Here is a 23643-nt window from a genome sequence, read left to right as displayed (position 1 = left end):
TAGGGCAGTATAAAGTTATGATAATGTATTATTTTCATTGTAATTAACAAGTTGATGCATTTTAGTCGTAATTTGATACGGATTTAAACTAGAGGCTGAGTCATAAGTAAGTGACTGGAGTAAATGAAATCCTTTAAATTGTTGAAGCTTTAAAACCTATGTTTCAATTTTGTAGAAGAATATCGCATGAGATAAAATATTACAGCTTCATAGAATTTTAGTAATGGGAGGTAGGTACACGGGTTTGCTGAAAAACCTAAAAACAACAGGCATCTTTTGCATCACTTTTTAATCTGCATAACATCTGTTTGGGCTATTAAAATTGTTTTGCTTATTTTGGTAGAAACCTGGTCACCGCATCCAAGCACTATATCCACCAGATGGAAAATGGTACGAAGCAAAGCTGGACGCTTTCTTGAAGGGGGTATGTTGCTGATTAACAGTTAGTTTCCACAAGAGCGTGCCACATTAATAAAAGTTTTATTTCAAAAAATTTATATGAAATAATATTACTATAAAATCTATGTTTGAATGCCATGGCACTGCATTTTTTAACCCTTCCAATTATAGTGGCAAAAATTGTCGATTTTGCTTCATAATATATGTTCAATCTTTATTAGCTTCAACTCTATCTAAAACCTTTTTGTTATAGATTTTATTTTTCCAACACGTTAAAAAATAGTACTATTCAAAAAACTTAATGCATTCCTACTTTGTGCATTGCTAATGCTATGTGAAGCTACGATCCCTTCGAATCTCAAAAAACAATGCTCTACCATGTTCCTTACTCTTACAAAAACTATTACTTTGACCACCATTGGAGTCACTATTGGAGCTGCTACTTTAATTATATGTGTAATCACTAAAATCTTAATCCGTCAGTCATCAACAATCATCAATAATGTTATCAACATAAGTAATTATCTGTTTTCAATTCTGGATGTACTTGCGAAAGCTATAATAGCACTAAATATTTCGAAAATCAGAAAGAACAAATGTTTCTTTTTATGTTGAAAAGTCCTAAACAAAAATTTAAAATTGCTTCGTGAGTTTAGGGTAATTTTACAGGGAAACTTTTGGACAACACTGTCAATACCATAAAAAGTCTTAAAGACTGTTAGTTATGTCGTCAACGAATAATAAAATTAAGTTACTACGCAATTGCCAGGAAATTCGCAACATGCACATATGCCGGTCGTCCATTGATTTCGCCTAAATGCGCATGCAGCGGTGAAAGGGTTAATAAAATATTATGTAATCTCTAATTGAATCCCCATTCATTTAAACGCCCCTCTACTAGACCTGTACTATAATAGATGACGGTTAAAGATAGAACGCCGCCGTTCAAGTGAACGTTACTTCTTTTGAAAAAAACACATAAAAAACTATATAACACACAAACTAAGCTGTGATTCAGGGATAACATATACACTGGGCGTTGAGCTTGCAAAATGCCATCGTTAACTGCTTATTCTAATGCTGTAGCATGTGCAAGAAATTTTAGCCTCAAATAGTAGTACAGATTTCATCATATTTGCTAAACCGTTTTTTCATATATGCCGAACTATCAAGGCCGCTTAAACAATAAAATTATTATCAGCCTGATAGAGTTATTAATTATTTCCACGGTGCTGCTTTCAAAGCTTTAACGAAAACACTGTAAAGCTTAGAAGTTAGAAAACTCGCTTCAATATGCATTGACAAAAGTATTAATTGCTATTGTTGTAACTGAGTCATTGTTAGTAAAAATTTGTCAACATTTTTCTATCCATCCTGTCCAAAATCGGATCCAAAGATCAAAGAATGTTGAAGTCGCAGTCAGCTGGATGTGGTTGTCAATTAAAGGGTGACACTTTAGTTTTCAACACTTCTAGAATAGCACTCGAATGAACATGGCCTTCAAATTAAGATTCTACCTTATGTCAATTTAGCTGTATTTCAGAATGTTATAATATTGGAGTTTTGGGTCAAGGTTAAAATAGCAAGCATAACTTTGCAAATATTGACGCAACAAGATTTTAGTTTTAAATAAGGCTCTGCTTTCATATATTTGCAAATCACTAATGCATGAATTTAAAAAAAGAACCCAAGGGTATATTTCTCTTTGTGTAGTAGCATCTAATCAAAAATGCATTGATTTTAAATAAGTGCAGAGTGACATACATGGATTATCAACACCGAAGAGTGATTTTCAGACATCAGATTAAATGTGGGTGATGCTATGATAAGTGGCTTTAAACTAACACAATGTACTAGGGAACCAAGCGTGATTATTTTGCTGTAGCTCAAATGCAGTAGAAAAAATAAAGGTGTCTAACTTTTCAAGTATTTCAGTCAAATTCGTTGCCTACATAAATGCTGACACTAGTCTTTGTGTTCTGCTGCTGTCAGGTTACAAAACATAGCTCTCCTAGTCAGAGGCATTTAGGTATCTAGAGCAATCTAGGCATTAGTGGTTTCAATGAACACCTGAACAATGGTGTTTAACCACATTGCTTGACCCCATAGGTCAAGTATTAGCCTAATTAATGACTCAATAAATAGCTACCCAGTCAGGTCACACTAAGCTTAGCAGCAATCGTTCTGAACACTGGCCATTGAGACTGCTTAATAAATGTTAATCCTGATCATTTCTCTAATAATTTGAAGCAAATAGAAATCCAAACTGCTCTATCGCATGCATGCAAGTGGCACACCATTTAGTTTCATAATTAGCTACTAAAGTAGTATATAGAAGTGGTCATCAAAGTACCTTCTACAGTATATGTGTGTTTTGAATAACAATACATTGGTTAAGTATTATATTACTAAATGAGAAATGACACTAACGAGCATTAATGTCCTTATTGTTCACTTGTATCTTAGAAACCGTCAATTCTGTTTTGACTTGCAGCACATAAACCAGCTTATTTAACTTTTGAATGGAGCTGAGCAATGATATGTGATTCATCAAAGCCATAGCTTATCAGATTTTTATAAATGATAATTCACATTATTTACTATTTCAGTCAGCAGAAAACGGTAAAGTGCAGAGGAAATAGCAGAATTAGACAAGTACTGGACTGAAAAATCAGGCAAACTGCCAACAAGATCAGTGTTGGATGCTAAACACTCAACGCTGCCTAACAGAAGTGTTACAGTGATTCGGGCTCGAGCCAACAACTTGCTAAAGAAGGCTGCGAGAAAAAATGCCTGCTGAATTTTTTATGTTGTTGAACCTTCTTATTATCATTGCGTTGTATTTGTCAATAAATGTGCTCTTTTTGAAGACTAAAAGAGACCAACTCCGCAGTAATGCACTTGTATAGTTATTTTGTATCAAGCAGTCTTAGCTATTATTTTATGTACAGAAAATGTGCATAAAACAATGACTATGATAGATAATACAATACCGACAATAGATATTATCTGTTGTACTGCACTGTACACTATGATGTATTATTCAAGAAACAAGCTCTAAGATAAATTATAATAATTCTTTTAAAGAAAAACTAAATATAAGGAAATATGCCGCAGCAGCCAGTCTACTGACAACTTACTGTCAAACCGACAAGCCCAAAAAATTACTTAGAACGCTGTGCTTGACTAAAAACAATCGGAAATTCACTACACAATGAGAAATATATCTTTTTGGGTCATTTTCCAAATTTAAGTGAATGTGTCTGAGTAGAATGTTCTATCAATTTCTTGACAGTTCAGGGCATTATTATTACTGGTAAAATGTGAATAATAGCACTCAGTATTACTATTGATCAATAAAACCACCCAAAGTCAAGAGATCTAAAGTTAGAAAAAATTTGGTACTGCGCTGGGTCCAGCCCGACTGATCATTGCTAACAATAAATTGCAGTAAGAAAGAAGTTTTGAAAAGCGAAAATGCCCTCAAGATAGAATGTTATTGTATTTTTATTGGCTCTCTATGTGACATTAAGTTTTTCCCTGGGTTCTACATAGGCACAATGGGCTTGTTTGGAATCTACCCAATTTATGGTGCTGTGGTATTGCGCAGGTTTTGCAACCTGACACTCCATTCCCGAGTGGGGAAATGTTTTTACTTAATGTTCTAAGAGTGGCTTAAGATGAATAGAAAGACATTGCTGTTATTGTATGTTAGATTGAGTAACTAAGTATGTTGTGCAAGTAATTCATATTATTACTGTAGATAATATGCACAGCAAGCAAAAATGTGTGTGTTTCATTTTAGCAATCACAGTAACTGAGTTGCGTCCATGCATTGTTACCAACTAATTTTTTTTAAGTTTTTGTATGCAGTGCAGCAGCGATATGTGACTGAATAAGAAACTATAACATAGACCATATTTACAAATATCGAGTTACATTATTCGTTTATATTAGTGAGCAGCAAGTTATGCAGCCTAAAAGAAAATTGAGAGTTCAAAAAGCCATGATCGGAAGATTGAGGCAAACTACCAAAAATGCCAGAGCTGTATACTGTTAAAAGAAATTGGTGTTTGAAAATTATAATGATGACTTATGCCCGAGCCCACAACTTACTCAAGAAGCTGCAAAATTAAACTGGCAGCAGGGTCTTCTTGTTGTTGAGGCTTTTGTAATATCGCATTAAACTTGACGTCTGAATAAATTTACTCCGTTTGGTGACTAAGCAACGACCATTCTATGGTACTTGACTAGTTGAATTTTTTAGTATCAAGCATGGTGGCTGTTGTTGTTTTAAATACAAATTTATTGATTCCTACGTTAAAGTTTAACATACTATACAATATGTAGGTTCTAACAACAATTATTGTTGTTTTATACAGATTGTTGTTTTATTGTACAGATTATAGCAGACTCTTAGTTGATCTATAAGTGATAGCAACATCCCAAATTATGTGTAAGCCATGGCACCTCTGCATTGATATGTAAGTTATAGCAACCTCCTAAATGATATATAAATAACAGCAGCTTCCTAATTACTATATAATTCATTGCAGCCTCCTAACTGATATATAAATAGTAGCTACCAACTATATAAAATTCAAATTATAGTAAACTCTTTTGTGATCTATAAGTCATAGCAACATCCTAAATTCTATGTAACCCATAGCAACCACTGCAATGATATGTAAGTTATAGCAACCTCCTAAATGATATATAAATAGCAGCAGCCACCTAGTTAATATATAATTCATAGCAGTCTCCTAACTGATATATAAATAGTACTGTAGCTACCAACTATATGAAATTCAAATTATAGCAAACTCTCAGGCGATCTATAAGTGATAGCAGCATCCTAAATTATATGTAACCCATAGCAGCCTCTGCAATGATATGTAAGTTATAGAAACCTCTTAAATGATATATAAATAGCAGCAGCCTCCTAATTAATATATAATTCATTGCAGCCTCCTAACTGATATATAAATAGTTGCTACCAACTATATGAAATTCAAATTATAGTAAACTCTTATGTGATCTATAAGTCATAGCAGCATCCTAAATTCTATGTAACTCATAGCAACCTCTGCAATGATATGTAAGTTATCGCAACCTCCTAAATGATGTAAAAATAGCAGCAGCCTCCTAATTTATATATAATTCATTGCAGCCTACTAAATGATATATAGATAATATCTATCAACTATGGAAAATTCAAATTATAGCAAGGTCTTAGGTGATCTATAAGTGATAGCAACATCCTAAATTATATGTAACCCATAGCAGCCTCTGCAATGATATGTAAGTTATAGCAACCTCCTAATTGATATATGAATAGCAGCAGCCTCCTAATTAATATATAATTCATAGCAGCCTCTTAACTGATATACAAAATAGTAGCTACCAACTATATGAAATTCAAATTGTAGTAAACTCTTATGTGATCTATAAGTCATAGCAACATCCTAAATTCTATGTAACTCATAGCAACCTCTGCAATGATATGTAAGATATAGCAACCTCCTAAATGATATATAAATATCAGCAGCCTCCTAATTAATATATAATTCATAGCAGCCTACTAACTGATATATAAATAATTGCTATCAACTATGGAAAATTCAAATTATAGCAAGGTCTTAGGTGATCTATAAGTGATAGCAACATCCTAAATTATATGTAACTCATAGCAGCATCTGCAATGATATGTAAGTTCTAGCAACCTCCTAAACAATATATAAATATCAGCAGCCTCCTAATTAATATATAATTCATAGCAGCCTCCTAACTGATATATAAATAATAGCTATCAACTATGAAAATTCAAATTATAGCAAGGTCTTAGGTGATCTATAAGTGATAGCATCATCCTAAATTACATGTAACTTATAGCAGCCTCTGCAATGATATGTAAGTTATAGCAACCTTCTAAATGATATATAAATATCAGCAGCCTCCTAATTAATATGTAATTCATAGCAGTCTCCTAACTGATATAGAAATAATAGCTATCAACGATGGAAAATTCAAAATATAGCAAGGTCTTAGGTGATCTATAAGTGATAGCATCATCCTAAATTATATGAAACTCATAGCAGCCTCTGCAATGATATGTAAGTTATAGCAACCTCCTAAATGATACATAAATATCAGCAGCCTCCTAATTAATATATAATCCATTGCACCCTCCTAACTGATATATAAATAATAGCTATCAACTATGGAAAATTCAAATTATAGCAAGGTCTTAGGTGATCTACAAGTGATAGCAACATCCTAAATTATATGTAACTCATAGCAGCCTCTGCAATGATATGTAAATTATAGCAACCTCCTAAATGATATATAAATATCAGCAGCCTCCTAATTAATATATAATCCATAGCAGCCTCCTAACTGATATATAAATAATAGCTATCAACTATGGAAAATTCAAATTATAGCAAGGTCTTAGGTGATCTATAAGTGATAGCAACATCCTAAATTATATGTAACTCATAGCAGCCTCTGCAATGATATGTAAGTTATAGCAACCTCCTAAATGATATATAAATATCAGCTGCCTCCTAATTAATATATAATCCATAGCAGCCTCCTAACTGATATATAGATAATTGCTACCAGCTATGTGAAATTCAAATTATATCAATTTCTCAAATGATCTATAAGTTATAGCAACATACTTTATTATATGTAAATCAGAGCAGCTTCTAAAAGAAACAAGTTATAGCAAACTCCTAAATGATATAAGTTACGGCATCTTACTAAAGGGTATGTAAGCTATGCCATGCTATGTAATGTTTCCATTGTAACTATTACATAAGTTACAATGGTAACATTCTAATTTATGTGTAATTTGTAGCAATCTGCTAACTGGTAATCATTATTTTTGCTTACTCATTGAGGTATGAATTATTTTACCTTCAAATTGATATGTAATTTACAACAACCATCTAGACATTCTCCAAGTTTTGACAGTTTTTCTAGAATGCATATATACAAAGTATGATAAGGCGATGAATATATATTGTATGATACCATATTCTCCTAAAATTTCCATAAAAATATATAATAATTAGGAGGTGAATAAATATATATATATCTACAATGTAGATAAATTAGACCATATAGGAGGCTTACCCATATATATTTGCGTTAACTCCTAATCCCTTATATTCCGCAACCTCCTAACTGGTATATATTTATTCAACTCCTAACTCGGAAATATGGGTATATATATATAGGAACTGAGGCTACCCTAATCTAATTGTTCAGGGATTTACTTCTGAACAAGAGAGAGTGAGTTGATAAATCAGACAGAAAACATACATTTTATTGCTGATTAAATATTTCAGTTTGAAATCAGTATGCAACACATGATACAAATGATTTAGTAATTTATATTTGCATGGTTTTTAATATAAAATAGGAGTAGTTAGTCCGGAGAGCTCATGACCTACAGGTAGTTGTATCTACATTCCTAGCATGGTTGCACCCGCATATCCGTAGGTCGAAGAGTGTTCCAGAGCTGCACAGCTGTGGCTGGCTTAAAGCAACAGCATTGGTAGCAGGAGGGGATGCAGAGTTAGAAAACTTTTGACAGTTACCGAGCTCAGTGCTGAAGTAGGAATCTAAAAATATGATAGTCTAGTTAATCTATATCTAGTATAGCTAATCTATATCTAGTATAGCTAATCTATATATAGTATAGCTAATCTATATCTAGTATAGCTAATCTATATCTCATACCTCTCTTAATTTGTTTGAGAGCTTCATTTCTATTTCAGTGAGGTTTCATTGAATGCAAGGCAACCTAAAGTGGTCTTTCATTGAAGACAACTGAATGGGAAAACACAGTTTTCCCATTCAGTTGCCTATAGTGTGTCAAGACCATATTCAGTTGTCTATAGTGAGTCAAGACCATATTCAGTTTTCTATAGTGAGCCAAGGCCATATTCAGTTGCCTAAAATTAGTCAAGGCCATATTCATCTAAATACAGTCAATCAAGGCCACATTTAGTAGTCTAAAGCCAAGAGCACAATTTAACAGAAGCTTTGTAACCAAGTTCAAAGCACCAAAAATATATGAATTGATACATTCAACGTTTAAAACCACTGGGAAAATGGTGCAGGTTGTGTTGCAACATGTATGTGTGCAAATGTATGTCAAGAGTAGAACAAATATAATCATGTCTAGCGTTAGAAGTGCTTTCTCAGAAGACTTGTTATCAACCCCAAGAACCGTCAAGCAATATCTAGCCACATACTTACTTGTTGACATGCAAGAGTTGATGACAAGAACACCCAATACTGAAGCCTGCAAAACAAACAAATAAATAAATTTTTTCGGTTGTTCCTACAGCTGACTTAGACTTTGGGCTTCCAACTATGCTGATCAAAAGTTTTCAGACTAACATTATTCGATGACAGTAAAAGTTGGATAACGGAAAATCATGAGCAGTGTCATTACAGTCCAAGTTTGCTTTCAGGAGCTTACCAATGTTGGCGGAGAATCTACACAGTATGGACAGGGTGGTTCACAGTTCGGCCCATTAGGGTATGAGTTTCTAATATTTACACAACCTTGAGGTGGTGGAGGCTTGTCACATCTTCTTCTTGTGCATCTCTAAAAATTGATTCTGGAAGCTTCTATCATCAATAAGCCAGTAGTATTAGAACATATTTAGAGAACTAGAGACGTATGCGAGCAATCCCTTGAAGGTCAAGTGTGATGCTTCCTTAACCTACTGCAAGCAAATTCTGTGCATGCTTTCAAGAGAATTGTTGCCCAGATAATGGCTCTACAATCTTGTCTGTACATGTCTGAGTTCAGGGACTAGGAAACCTCCACAACTGGAGACATGCTCAGTCGCAGAAAGCAATTTAAGGTTGGATATCAATCTTGTCACCATGATTGACTTTCTTGAGAATTGAACCCCAGCTTGTTGTTAGCAGGTCAGGATTTCTATACAATTAGGCCATAGAGGGAGTGTATAACATCTTGGTTAGCATAGTGCCCCTTAGTATATAATTAAGAAAGTTTGGTTAGTAACTCTATGTATTCTGAGTGCTTTACTTGTGTACATTAGACAGCTTTGAGTTTGAGTAGTCTACATGCTTGCATCTTACCAAAATAACTTTACATATATCGTCAGATTTTTATCCCATACTCTTATCATAACAGCGACTCGCGCTAGGTTGAAACTACTAAAAGACTTGGCAAAATATAGTTGAACATTATTAATCAAAGCTGAAACAATTACCTGTTGCGAAGGAGGTTGGGTTGATGTTGGGTCATTACAAACTCTGCATGCTGGACAGTTAGGACCATTAGGAAAAGTTGTACCAATATTGATACATTCTGGAGGTGGGCGAGGAGGGCAAGCGATTTGTGTACAGATAACTTGAGGAGTCACATCATTACAAACGGTACATCCAGGACAGTCAGGGCCATTCGGGAAGGTTGTTCCAATGTTAACACATCCTTCAGATGGTGGAGGGGGACAACCGATTCGAGTACAGATGACTAGTGGTGAAGTGGTAGTTGATGGATCATTGCATACTCTACATCCAGGACAGTCAGGGCCATTAGGGAAGGTTGTTCCAATGTTAACACAACCTGCAGATGGTGGAGGGGGACAACCGATTCGAGTACAGATGACTAGTAGTGGGGTGGTAGTTGGTGGATCATTACAAACTCGACACCTTGGACAGTTTGGGCCATTAGGGAAGGTTGTTCCAATGTTAACACAACCCGCAGGAGGTGGAGGGGGACAAGCAATTAGAGTACAGATGACTGGAGGAGTCACATCACTACAAACAGTACATCCAGGACAGTCAGGGCCATTCGGGAAGGTTGTTCCAATGTTAACACATCTTTCAGATGGTGGAGGGGGACAACCGATTCGAGTACAGATGACTAGTGGTGGGGTGGTAGTTGGTGGATCATTACAAACTCGACACCTTGGACAGTTTGGGCCATTAGGGAAAGTTGTTCCAATGTTAACACAACCTGCAGGAGGTGGAGGGGGACAAGCAATTAGAGTACAGATAACTGGAGGAGTCACATCATTACAAACGCTACATCCAGGACAGTCAGGGCCATTAGGGAAGGTTGTTCCAATGTTTACACATCCTTCAGATGGTGGAGGAGGACAACCGATTCGAGTACAGATGACTAGTGGTGGGGTGGTAGTTGGTGGATCATTGCATACTCTACAAGAAGGGCAGTTAGGACCATTCGGGAAGGTTGTTCCAATGTTTACACATCCTTCAGATGGTGGAGGAGGACAACCGATTCGAGTGCAGATTGAAGCCTGAAACAGAAAAATTCAAGAAATACAGAAGTTTACAGAAATATTGAGAATTCTCTCCAAATGTGTAGTATTGTTTTACTTAAATATAACTTTGTATTAGTATAAACGGTTTCATGTAAAAATAATCAATTCGATTTAAAGTTCCAAATGGCTCATCTAAAGAATCGTGAGCCAAATTTGTAATGCAAACCAGAGTCCATAGTACATCATTCATAAATAATCAAAACATTTACGCACTTTAAAGGTTGACTTGCAATAAAATTCACATTACAGTTATTTGGTATCTAAAGATTCGCCATGTCTTACTATGTTGTGTTGTAGGTGCCAAATATGTGGGAATGTGATTAAAAGCTCTTAAAAGCTCAAAAACGAACAGAAAATCGCAGCCACAGGAGACCGCGATAGTTTGGATTCGTTTTCCAAAACGGCTAAAATGTGACGTATGTGTGCGAGATGGTTTATGTTTACACTTTCATGCATCCTTATTCGTCGAAATATTTTCACAAATATACTTCACGCTTGCAATAAAAACCATGTCTATTGTTCTTACGCGTCTATTTTATCGGCATCGTAATGCTGCGACTTTGATCACTGATATCTCAAAACTTAGCATAAAAATATGTTTAATTTTTTAAACTTAGCTTGAACAATTGCATATCATATTCTGATAAAAATGATGAGCCTTTTGGTCCGCTATGATGGTCGAAAAAAGCTGTAGAAATCGTTCGCGCCGTATGGCGAGAATTGTAAGTCACATGATCAGATAATGTTAGTTTCAGTTCAAGTTTGATCTATCGCAAATAGCAAACACGCTTTTTCGTATTAGACTTGTTAATTTCAATGTGTCATAATGTCTACCGCACCACATCGTGTTTGTGCGGCTGCCAAGCCTACTATTATACTACTCTTGTGGCTATAGAAAAGTTATATTCCGAAAACACTTAGGGCCACTGCAATGCTACATCTGCCAATAATGATTATTAGTAGCTCTTTTTTAAGAACATCAAAGTGAAAAACATCTTTTAAGCTACACATTCTAGGTCACTCCAAGGGCACATTCAGGGTACCAAATAAATCACTCCAAGGGCACATTCAGGGTACCATATAAATCATTCAAAAGGCACATTCAGGGTACCATATAAACCACTTAAGAGGCACATTCAGGTTATCATATAAATCACTCAAAAAGGCACATTCAGGGTACCATATCAATCACTCAAAAGGCACATTCAGGGTACCAAATAAATTACTCAAAATGCACATTCATGGTACCATATAAATCTTGTGAGAAGTGAGTTGCATGCATTTGTGTTTCAGTGCATGGTTAGGGTTAAGACTTCACTCAGGTGTGTCAGAGGAAATGTCAGACCAAATAAATTACTCAAAATGCACATTCATGGTACCATATAAATCTTGTGAGAAGTAAGTTGCATGCATTTGTGTTTCAGTGCATGGTTAGGGTTAAGACTTCACTCAGGTGTGTCAGAGGAAATGTCAGCTGCTAAAAGCTTGTTTGTTAAAAGATCAGTTGGTGCTCAGTAAGGCCTGCCTGATTAGCTAGTCATGTGTCGCTCAAACATGGACTACGAAAACTTTGTTTGGATGCAAACATTCGATAACAGAAACTGAAGAGTTAAAATGAGTAATTGTGTCATAGGTGTTGAAATTTTAACTTGACAGCAATATAGCTGAATAGGTAAAAACAGTTTATATGCAGGCCATTCAAAGCAGTTGTCATTGGTTTGTACAAGGTTATGTGCATGGCTAGGTCAAGGCCAAACAATTAATGTTGAAAGGGGTTTGTTGTCCTGCACATTATTGATCGCATTTCAGTATCTTGCTAATTTTGATCCGCAAACACTGAGCTTATAGTCTTTGTATTATGCCATTTGACAATATATGCAAAAAAGAAATGTACAATAGATATACTTATATATGCGATATACACAAAATATATACATTATGTACAACATATGTACAACTTTTATGCAATTTATACAATATATATACAGTATATGCAACATACATACAATAGATATAAAATGTATAAACAATTAATATACAATGTAAGACAATACATATACAATAAACAGCAAATATATATACGATATGCAACATATATACAATATAAATGCAATATATATATACAATATACATAGAATATATATATATGTGCAATGTATACAATATATATACAATATATATACAATATATTCACCACTAAATTATTGAATAAGATCATTCTCAACTAGTTGATACGATGCTCTAACTTTTTTTTATCAACTTAACGTTGAAGCATAAAAGAATTATGCGTGCCAATAAATAAATAGCAGTGAGTAGACTTGCTACTTCTTAAACTGTGTGGTCAGCACATACAGGTGACTCTGTTGCTCCTACCAACTATAACCACATCCTAGCTGGCCATCAGTAATGTCAGTTGTTTTTTGAAGTTTAGAAATTAGACTAGGACAATATTATGGGCACTTTCAAAAGCGAGTTCTTTCTTTGAAGTATTTTTACACATCGCTATACATATACTTAGCTGTGTTGCACATTTTAGCTGTCCTAATTCTAATCAGATATAAATTAGTAAAACAAAATAGAATTACAAAACAACTCGATCCAAATTAAAATCAGGTTAATTCAAACCCTACAGGCTCAAGACATACCATTCAGCAAATTTATACTGTAACTATGGTGACAAATGTGTACTGTAACTATGGTAATAAGAGAGCCTGATAACAATGCTGCAACCTATCTGAGGAACAAAAACGTTCAATGATTGAACACGCATCACAAGATTATATGGCAGATAAATTTAAAATGATCAGCTAACATATTCTATTATCTGGTATCTACATCAACAACTGGGACCAATAATTTCTATCGCAGTACTATGATTATGGCTGACAATTTGTCACTCAACATTATGATGAAAGAAGAAATGCTAACATCAATAACATCTGCAGTCAAGAGAAGACATAGTCAGGTAGTCAGCAAACAACTAAATGATAAGAAATATTATTACACACTATAACCTTTTAAACTTAATAAACAGCATTAAAATGACACTTTGATCAGTGTCCATCCACTTTTAGTCAACTGTCAACCGCAAGTATTTTATATAAACAACTTATTAAATTGATTGACTAGTGTTAAGAACTTGAAGTTCTATAATGTTAGAGCCAATAAAGCAACAAAAAGCATATCCCTTCCCTTAGTGGTCATATAAGATTGTTCTGAAAATCAGCAGAGTAAAATATTTGGTGATGTCACAGTGTAATAACAATATATCTGGTGATGTCACAGTGTAATAACAATATATCTGGTGATGTCACAGTGTAATAACAATATATCTGGTGATGTCACAGTGTAATAACAATATATCTATTGATGTCACACTGTAATAACAATATATCTATTGATGTCACAGTGTAATAACAATATATCTATTGATGTCACAGAGTAATAACAATATATCTATTGATGTCACAGTGTAATAACAATATATCTGGTGAAGTCACAGTGTAATAACAATATATCTATTGATGTCGCAGAGTAATAACAATATATCTGGTGATGTCACAGTGTAATAACAATATATCTGGTGATGTCACAGTGTAATAACAATATATCTGGTGATGTCACAGTGTAATAACAATATATCTGGTGATGTCACAGTGTAATAACAATATATCTATTGATGTCGCAGAGTAATAACAACATATCTGGTGATGTCACAGTGTAGTAATAATATATCTGGTGATGTCACAGTGTAGTAATAATTAAAGAGGCAATGGTCAAACTAACTAGACATCGAGTAGCAGTGCATCTGCTGTTGAATGAACCATGTGCAGAGTCTGTAATACTTACAGATAATGAGTTCCCTCCGGTAGGATCTCTACAATAGAAATTATAAATCTCATCAATGACTAGCAGCTATAAACCATAGAGAGTGTCAACATCTATTCAAAGTTAATTAACATAAAACCTTCCCAACTCCCTGATGACTCACTAAAAGTTAGTCATCTCAAGGAAGGTACAGCTACACTGGATTAAACTTCAGCTCCATATGGAGCCTTCAAATGACCTCCATGAGATTAGAGAAATTTATGTTGTATATGCTTTCAATTGGAAAGGATCTTACCAGACATACTCCACTATATAACTTAGCATAACCAGACATACTCCACTATATAACTTAGCATAACCAGACATACTCCACTATATAACTTAGCATAACCAGACATACTCCACTATATAACTTAGCATAACCAGACATACTCCACTATATAACTTAGCATAACCAGACATACTCCACTATATAACTTAGCATAACCAGACATACTCCACTATATAACTTAGCATAACCAGACATACTCCACTATATAACTTAGCATAACCAGACATACTCCACTATATAACTTAGCATAACCAGACATACTCCACTATATAACTTAGCATAACCAGACATACTCCACTATATAACTTAGCATATACGAGTCTTTTAATATTGCATTACCATAAATGCTAACAAGCTGTGCACGCTAAACAGCTATTCATGGTGCAATAAGGCAACTCCCTAACTCTTGCGCATGATACAGACATCAGACAGTGTCTCAAATTTGTGAAAACTTCATGTAATTAATCTTTACTCAAATAAAATGAGTTTGTTGATCTGTTCATCGGTCTTAAGCCTCGATTGAGGTTAAGAAAAATATTATATTGCACAGGATTTGAACTCTTGACAATTGGTTTCACTGCAACAAAAGTGCAGTTGGTAGCTCGTACCACTGGCTGCAATAATTTTATGCTTTAGAATCGAAGTGATATAATTATTCTCTGTGCCTTATCAGCACACATGAGGATCTCTCACAACAAACCAGACAGCCAGGGTATTTGTACTTAATAAACAAGATGCATGTACATGTTGACACACAGCCACTCAGCACAGCTTACTTACCCACTACTCCCTTGGCCAGCCACCATGCCAAAAGCGATAACTAAAACTATATCAGACAACATGTTAAGAAGTCAGTTTGTGTTTATGCCTCATAAGAGACTGCTCAGCTTTACACACTGAAACAGCTTATGTGTTTTATGTAGAGCTAATTGTCATGGCAATCATAAATTCCAATGAAGAACAAGCGCAATAACAGCTGTGATAGGATTTGTTTCATCCGCTAGGATAGTCACTGAGTTTCTACACTTGAACGGCCGAACAATTGTCACCTCATTAAAATTGTAGAAAGCGAATGACTGCAAATATTCCACTCTTCAAAAGAAGCTTTTCTTACAAAGTTTTTTCAACAAAGATTACATACTGCAAAAAATTAGTTAACAAATGCAGAATTGTTTTACTTGCCTTGTATAGCCAGATCCAGACTGTTGCATTTAATTATTGTAATAACTCCAATGCCATTATTATCACTTTATAATAATAAAAGATCGATTTAAACAAATTTGAACTACTGTATACAGGTAAGACAAACTGATTATTGCTAAATTTCTAAATATATTTGACCTCAAAAAAAGGTTGGAGATGATGTAAATAGTCAGAATAAATTGACAACCATGTGAAATATTCTCAAAAGTTTAACAGTTTATAAACAAATTCTCATCTTGGCAAGCCATTCATATAGAATATGTGAGACTGGGTTACCTACGATATTTTCAGGCATCCTAAAAATATGTCTGCTATTTTTCTTTAAGTTGTTAACACCTTCTATGATATGTAGATATTTTTAAAGTGTTAACACCTGCTATGGTAGATATCTTTTAAAATGTTAACAATTTCTATAATAGATATCTTTAGAGTGTTAACATCTTCTATGGTAGACATCTTTAAAGTGTTAACACCTTCTATGGTAGATATATTTAAAGTGTTAACATCTTCTAAAATAGATATCTGCAGAGTGTTAACGCCTTCTAAGATAGATATCTTTAAAGTGGTAACATTTTCTATGATAGATATTTTTAGACTGTTAACACCTTCTATGGTAGATATCTTTAGTGTGTTGACAAATGCTATGGTAGATATCTTTAGTGTGTTGACATATGCTATGGCAGATATCTTTAGTGTGTTGACACCTGTTATGGTAGATATCTTTAGTGTGTTGACATATGCTATGGTAGATATCTTTAGTGTGTTGACATATGCCATGGTAGATATCTTTAGTGTGTTGACATATGCTATGGTAGATATCTTTAGTGTGTTGACATATGCTATGGCAGATATCTTTAAAGTGTTAACATATGCTATGGTAGATATCTTTAGTGTGTTGACATATGCTATGGTAGATATCTTTAGTGTGTTGACATATGCTATGGTAAATATCTTTAAAGAATCAGATGGTTTTAAGTCATCTGATTGCCAGGATTGTTCAAGATTAAAATTGGCAAAACTTGATCTCAGTTAAAATGCTCAGAAGAAAAAGACATGTCGTTACTTCTCATCATTTATAACTGACTAATATACTTCTCATCATTCATAACTGACTAATATACTTCTCATCATTTATAACTGACTAATATACTTCTCATCATTCATAACTGACTAATATACTTCTCATCATTTATAACTGACTAATATACTTCTCATCATTTATAACTGACTAATATACTTCTCATCATTCATAACTGACTAATATACTCCTCATCATTCATAACTGACTAATATACTTCTCATCATTCATAACTGACTAATATACTTCTCATCATTCATAACTGACTAATACACTTCTCATCATTCATAACTGACTAATATACTTCTCATCATTTATAACTGACTAATATACTTCTCATCATTCATAACTGACTAATATACTTCTCATCATTTATAACTGACTAATATACTTCTCATCATTCATTACTGACTAATATATGAACTCATCATTTATAACTGACTAATATACTTCTCAACATTCATAACTGACTAATATACTTCTCATCATTCATAACTGACTAATATACTTTTCATCATTCATAATTGACTAATATACTTCTCATCATTCATAACCGACTAATATACTTCTCATCATTTATAACTGACTAATATACTTCTCATAATTTATAACTGACTAATATACTTCTCATCATTCATAACTGACTAATATACTTCTCATCATTCATAACTGACTAATATACGAACACATCAGCACCGGGTACTTGAATGTTTACACAGCGTTTAGATAAAAACAACGAGATAATTTTTAACCAACCTATCTTTAAACTATTTGAAACATCTAAGGAAATATTTGAAGTTTTATTATGAGAGAGTACAAAATAAAAGACAATAAGGACACATAAGACTACAACTCGAATAATGTCATAGCAAGAAGTACAAACGGGTAGTGCTTTTACTGACATCTTTTCTGGAGAAGTATTTCTTTTTTAGCATTTTAACAACAATCGATTTTTGTGAATATTAATTTAAAAACCTTCTAGCAATCTCATCACCTGAAACAGCAAACAAAATCTCAAGAAACAAAAATATCTCTTCATACTAATAAAATATTTTAAAACTCAAAACTTGATGCGTACCTTCAAAGCCTTGGAAAACAGCATTTTTGTTAACCCATATCTAAAAATTAAATCATTTTGAATATAATCTTTTGTCCTTTTCCAAAAAACTGACAAAATTCATTGGCACAGAAACATCACTTGGCGTTTGGATCAAACAAAAGACCTTTAAAATCACTATTCCACTAGTCACATATAACACATGCCATTCCTTGAGGGCTCTACCACTTCTACCTTTTTCTTCTGCATAGGGTCACATTTCCTGTATTGGCAGTATTTTAACTCTTTGATAGCTAACATCATACAAATAAGCAATTTTCATCATTTCAAATCAACCTCAAGCAACACCTCAAGCAACACCTCCTTGATTCACTGGAATAGTGGCTGTATGGGTTTTTCAGCTAAATAAACTAACTATGCTACTGCTTATGTGAGTCCTCATTGTACCTTCTTCTTTTCTCTTTCTCACTGTTCTGTATACTTTATCCAACCAAATAAAAGCAAAAAGACAACAACCATTGAAGTTTTGTTAGAATACTTAACAATTTATGATATTTCATGAATATTTAAAAGCGTGATTATTACCAACTATTCTGGGCAACAGTAACTAAGATGTATCTATGCAAAAGCCATAATCTGTGTTACTAGGAGTAGAATTAATCTCAATGGCTACAGCAGTCATTAATTTGAGTATCAGGTTATATCTTCCTGTTTTTCTCTGTCATAAACTCAACTATCTTCTAATAAATGGCTTAAGTACACAATGACTGACAGCTGTATTACTTCTCCTTGATTCTAGCTATCAGCAAGTAAACACATTCAAACAGACTCGTCATGAACGCTGATAACATTATGAAATGTATAGACTGTAACATTAACAATCCAAAAGGCACATTCAGGGTACCATATAAATAACTCAAAAGGCACATTCAGGATACCATATAAATAACTCAAAAGGCACATTCAGGGTACCATATAAATAACTCAAAAAGCACATTCAGGGTACCATATAAATCACTTAAGAGGCACATTCAGGTTATCATATAAATCACTCAAAAAGGCACATTCAGGGTACCAAATAAATCACTCAAAATGCACATTCATGGTACCATATAAATCACTCAGAAGGCACATTCATGGTACCATATAAATCACTCAAAAGGCACATTCATGGTACCATATCAATCACTCAAAAGACACATTCAGGGTACCAAATAAATTACTCAAAATGCACATTCATGGTACCATATAAATCTTGTGAGAAGTAAGTTGGTGCATGCATTTGTGTTTCAGTGCATGGTTAGGGTTAAGACTTCACTCAGGTGTGTCAGAGGAAATGTCAGCTGCTAAAAGCTTGTCTGTTAAAAGATCAGTTGGTGCTCAGTGAGGCCTGCCTGATTAGCTAGTCATGTGTCGCTCAAACATGGACTACGAAAACTTTGTTTGGATGCAAACATTCGATAACAGAAACTGAAGAGTTAAAATGAGTAATTGTGTCATAGGTGTTGAAATTTTAACTTGACAGCGGTATAGCTGAATAGGTAAAAACAGTTTATATGCAGGCCATTCAAAGCAGTTGTCATTGGTTTGTACAAAGTTATGTGCATGGCTAGGTCAAGGCCAAACAATTAATGTTGAAAGGGGTTTGTTGTCCTGCACATTATTGATCGCATTTCAGTATCTTGCTAATTTTGATCCGCAAACACTGAGCTTATAGTCTTTGTATTATGCCATTTGACAATATATGCAAAAAAGAAATGTACAATAGATATACTTATATATGCGATATACATAAAATATATACATTATGTACAACATATGTACAACTTTTATGCAATTTATACAATATATATACAGTATATGCAACATATATACAATAGATATAAAATGTATAAACAATTAATATACAATGTAAGACAATACATATACAATAAACAGCAAATATATATACGATATGCAACATATATACAATATAACTGCAATATATATACAATATATATAGAATAAAATATCGAGTGTCCATTAAATGGTCAATGCCTTACTGAGCAAATTATATATATCAAGCTACAGTAAGCACAAATAACAATAAAGAGACCTACATCGGATTAACCGAAAATACGTTTAAGAAGAGGTACGCCAACCACAAGTCTTCCTTCATCAATACCAGCAAAAGATCAGCAACCAGGCTAAGCGAACATGTATGGTCCCTCAAAGAGAAAAACATCATGCATACCATCAAATGGAATATTATCCACAGATCAGCAGCTTACAATAATCGTGCCAAGAAGTGCGAACTATGTCTGTGGGAAAAATTCTACATTATGTACAAGCCACATATGGCGACACTGAATAAGAAATCTGAAATGGTATCTGGGTGTAGACACTCAAGTAAATTTTTGCTAATAAACAGTTAATAGATTAGCTTTTTTCATCCCATTTATTGTTTACAATTTTAATGCTTAGCCTTTGCACTTTTACTACTGCCATCAATTTGGGAATTTACAGTGCTTGCATGCCTCATTATAAGATCACTGCCTAGCTTGTATGTTCCTACGTATATATAAGCTTCTGCGCATAAATGAATGTCACCTGATGAGTGTTTTTAACACGAAACTATTAGTAGTGTAAATATAATAGTCAAAATTTTTATCTTCTTTTAAATTATTTTAAATTATTTTATATGCACTGCCTTTATGGCATTGAGCACTTTTTAGTCAGAAGATTTCCACTAGATATATTAGAATAAGATATATATATATATGTGCAATGTATACAATATATATACAATATATATACAATATATTCACCACTAAATTATTGAATAAGATCATTCTCAACTAGTTGATACGATGCTCTAACTTTTTTTTATCAACTTAACGTAGAAGCATAAAAGAATTATGCGTGCCAATAAAAGAATAGCAGTGAGTAGACTTGCTACTTCTTAAACAGTGTGGTCAGCACATACAGGTGACTCTGTTGCTCCTACCAACTATAACCACATCCTAGCTGGCCATCAGTAATGTCAGTTGTTTTTTGAAGTTTAGAAATTAGAAGTAGTATATAGAGAGCAGATCTACAAACAAAAGTGACGGATCCAGCGGGGGGATAGAAAAAGGGAGTTGTGAATTAAATTGGCTAGGGGTGTAGATTGAATCGTGTGGAGTTGAATGAGATGTTGGGGTTTGGGGGGAAATTGTGGTGTAGAGTAGGGGGTTGAATTCGAGGGGTTACGGATCCGCTCCTGGCGTAATCGGCGGATTATCTGTGGATGAGTCATCCGATTAGCGGGGGATGAGTCATCCGATTAAACGCGGATTATCGCGGGATTAGTCGGGGGAATCGTCGCGGATTAGTCGGGCGAATCGTCGCCGATTATCGGTGGAATAGTGGGGGTGAATATCTGGGACATCGAGGGCTGGATGGTTTTCCGGAGTGGATCTCGCGGACTATTGAGGAGAGCGAGAGATTACCTACCGGATGAGTGAGGGGGTTAATATCTGGGACACCGAAGGGTTGATTTTCCGGAGATTGTTATATATTTGAAACATGGAATATATATGAGAAAGTGTTTATGTGCAAAGTGGAGAATGTTATATATTTGAGAACGTTGAATATATATGAGAAAGTGTTTATGTACAAAGTTATTTTTTTGAAGATTTGATGTTTTTGTAATGTTGAAGCTCTTGAATGGTTAAGAATTTTAAGGATTTTTATTTTCGGTTTCTTTTTTATATATGTTGAATGAAAGATCAGTTTTATTACAAAATTATTCACTTTAAAAGATATATTTATATGTATTATTCATTATTTCCATTATCATTTCGTTTCAATAAAAATAAAATAGTTTATGTTTAACTTGAAATATATGAAATGTACAAGTAGATAAGTCACAATAAAGATAATATAGTATAAATGAAACATTGAATATACATAAGAAAATGTTCATGTACATTCTTTAAAACGAAGTGTACAAGTAGATAAGTCAGAATAAAGATAATATAGTATAAATGAAACATTGAATATATATAAGAAAATGTTCATGTACATTCTTTAAAACGAAGTTTGTATCGAGTTGTTCATTTTCGTTGACTATATAATATATATAATGTGTAATTTCGCGAAAGTTGACTATATAATATATATAATGTGTAATTTCGCGAAATTCAATTTTGCGAAATTACACATTATATATATTATATAGTCAACTTTCGCGAAATTGGATTTCGCGAAATTACATATTATATATATTATATAGTCAACTTTCGTGAAATTGAATTTCGCGAAATTCCACAATATATATATTATATAGTCAACTTTCGTTGACTATATAATATATGTAATGTGTAATTTCGCGAAAGTTGACTATATAATATATATAATGTAGTACTTTCGCGAAATTCAAGTTCGCGAAAGTTGACTATGTAATGTATAATATGTAATTTTCGCGAAATCCAATTTCGCGAAATTCACTTCGCGAAATTCGATTTCACGAAACTTGACTATATAATATATAATGTGTAATTTCGCGAATTCCAATTTCGCGAAATTCACTTTCGCGTTGATGTACAAGTGAGCAATGATTATAAATGTATATATAATAATAAAATGTGAGTAAGATAAAAGCTAGGGTTGTGCTAGTCCATGTTAATATACAAGTGAGCAGTGATTATAAATGTATATATAATAATAAAATGTGAGTAAGATAAAAGTTTCTGAAGATACAATAAACAGAGCTAGGATTGAGCTAGTCTATGTTAATATACAAGTGAGCAGCGAATATAAATGAATATATAATAATAAAATGTGAGTGAGATAAAAGCTACTGAAGATACAATAAACAGAGCTAGGATTGTGCTAGTCTATGTTAATATACAAGTGAGCAATGATTATAAATGTATATATAATAAAATGTGAGTAAGATAAAAAGCTACTGAAGATACAAACAAAGCTAGGATTGTACTAGTCCATGATGATATACAAGGGAGCAGTGATTATAAATATATATAATAATAAAATGTGAGTAAGATAAAAGTTACTGAAGATACAATAAACAGAGCTAGGATTGAGCTAGTCTATGTTAATATACAAGTGAGCAGCGAATATAAATGAATATATAATAATAAAATGTGAGTGAGATAAAAGCTACTGAAGATACAATAAACAGAGCTAGGATTGTGCTAGTCCATGTTAATATACAAGTGAGCAGTGATTATAAATGTATATATAATAATAAAATGTGAGTAAGATAAAAGCTACTCAAGATACAATAGACAACGCTAGGATTGTGCTAGTCTATGTTAATATACAAGTGAGCAGTGATTATAATTGTATATAATAACAAAATGTGAGTAAGATAAAAGTTACTGAAGATACAATAAACAGAGCTAGGATTGTGCTAGTCTATGTT

The 23643-nt window shown here is 33.5% G+C and overlaps 1 protein-coding gene across 1 annotated transcript; it reads right to left on the bottom strand.

The window, feature by feature from the left end:
• Positions 1-7711: 7711 nt before the first annotated feature.
• LOC137406979 (uncharacterized) lies at positions 7712-15759 on the bottom strand. Its single transcript, XM_068093580.1, has 6 exons — positions 15679-15759; positions 14589-14616; positions 9663-10715; positions 8897-9025; positions 8671-8716; positions 7712-8030 (listed from the first exon to the last, which is right to left on the bottom strand). The coding sequence occupies exons 1-6, from the start codon at positions 15738-15740 to the stop codon at positions 7849-7851; spliced, it is 1500 nt and encodes a 499-aa protein (XP_067949681.1). The 5' UTR covers positions 15741-15759; the 3' UTR covers positions 7712-7848.
• Between the last annotated feature and the right edge of the window lie 7884 nt (positions 15760-23643).

Source organism: Watersipora subatra, chromosome 10 (genome assembly GCF_963576615.1).
Source record: "Watersipora subatra chromosome 10, tzWatSuba1.1, whole genome shotgun sequence".
Classification (NCBI taxonomy): Eukaryota; Metazoa; Bryozoa; class Gymnolaemata; order Cheilostomatida; family Watersiporidae; genus Watersipora; species Watersipora subatra.
Note: the sequence above shows the minus strand (reverse complement) of the source record. Positions and strands in the feature narration are given on the sequence as shown.

Bases quoted from the DNA above. Each gene is read 5' to 3' on its own strand.
- LOC137406979 (XM_068093580.1), bottom strand. From the start codon at position 15,740: ATGTTGTCTGATATAGTTTTAGTTATCGCTTTTGGCATGGTGGCTGGC. The intron at 14,617-15,678 runs GTAAGTAAGCTG...TTTCTATTGTAG, and splicing joins GCTGGCCAAGGGAGTAGTGG to AGATCCTACCGGAGGGAACT. The intron at 10,716-14,588 runs GTAAGTATTACA...TTTCTGTTTCAG, and splicing joins CCGGAGGGAACTCATTATCT to GCTTCAATCTGCACTCGAAT.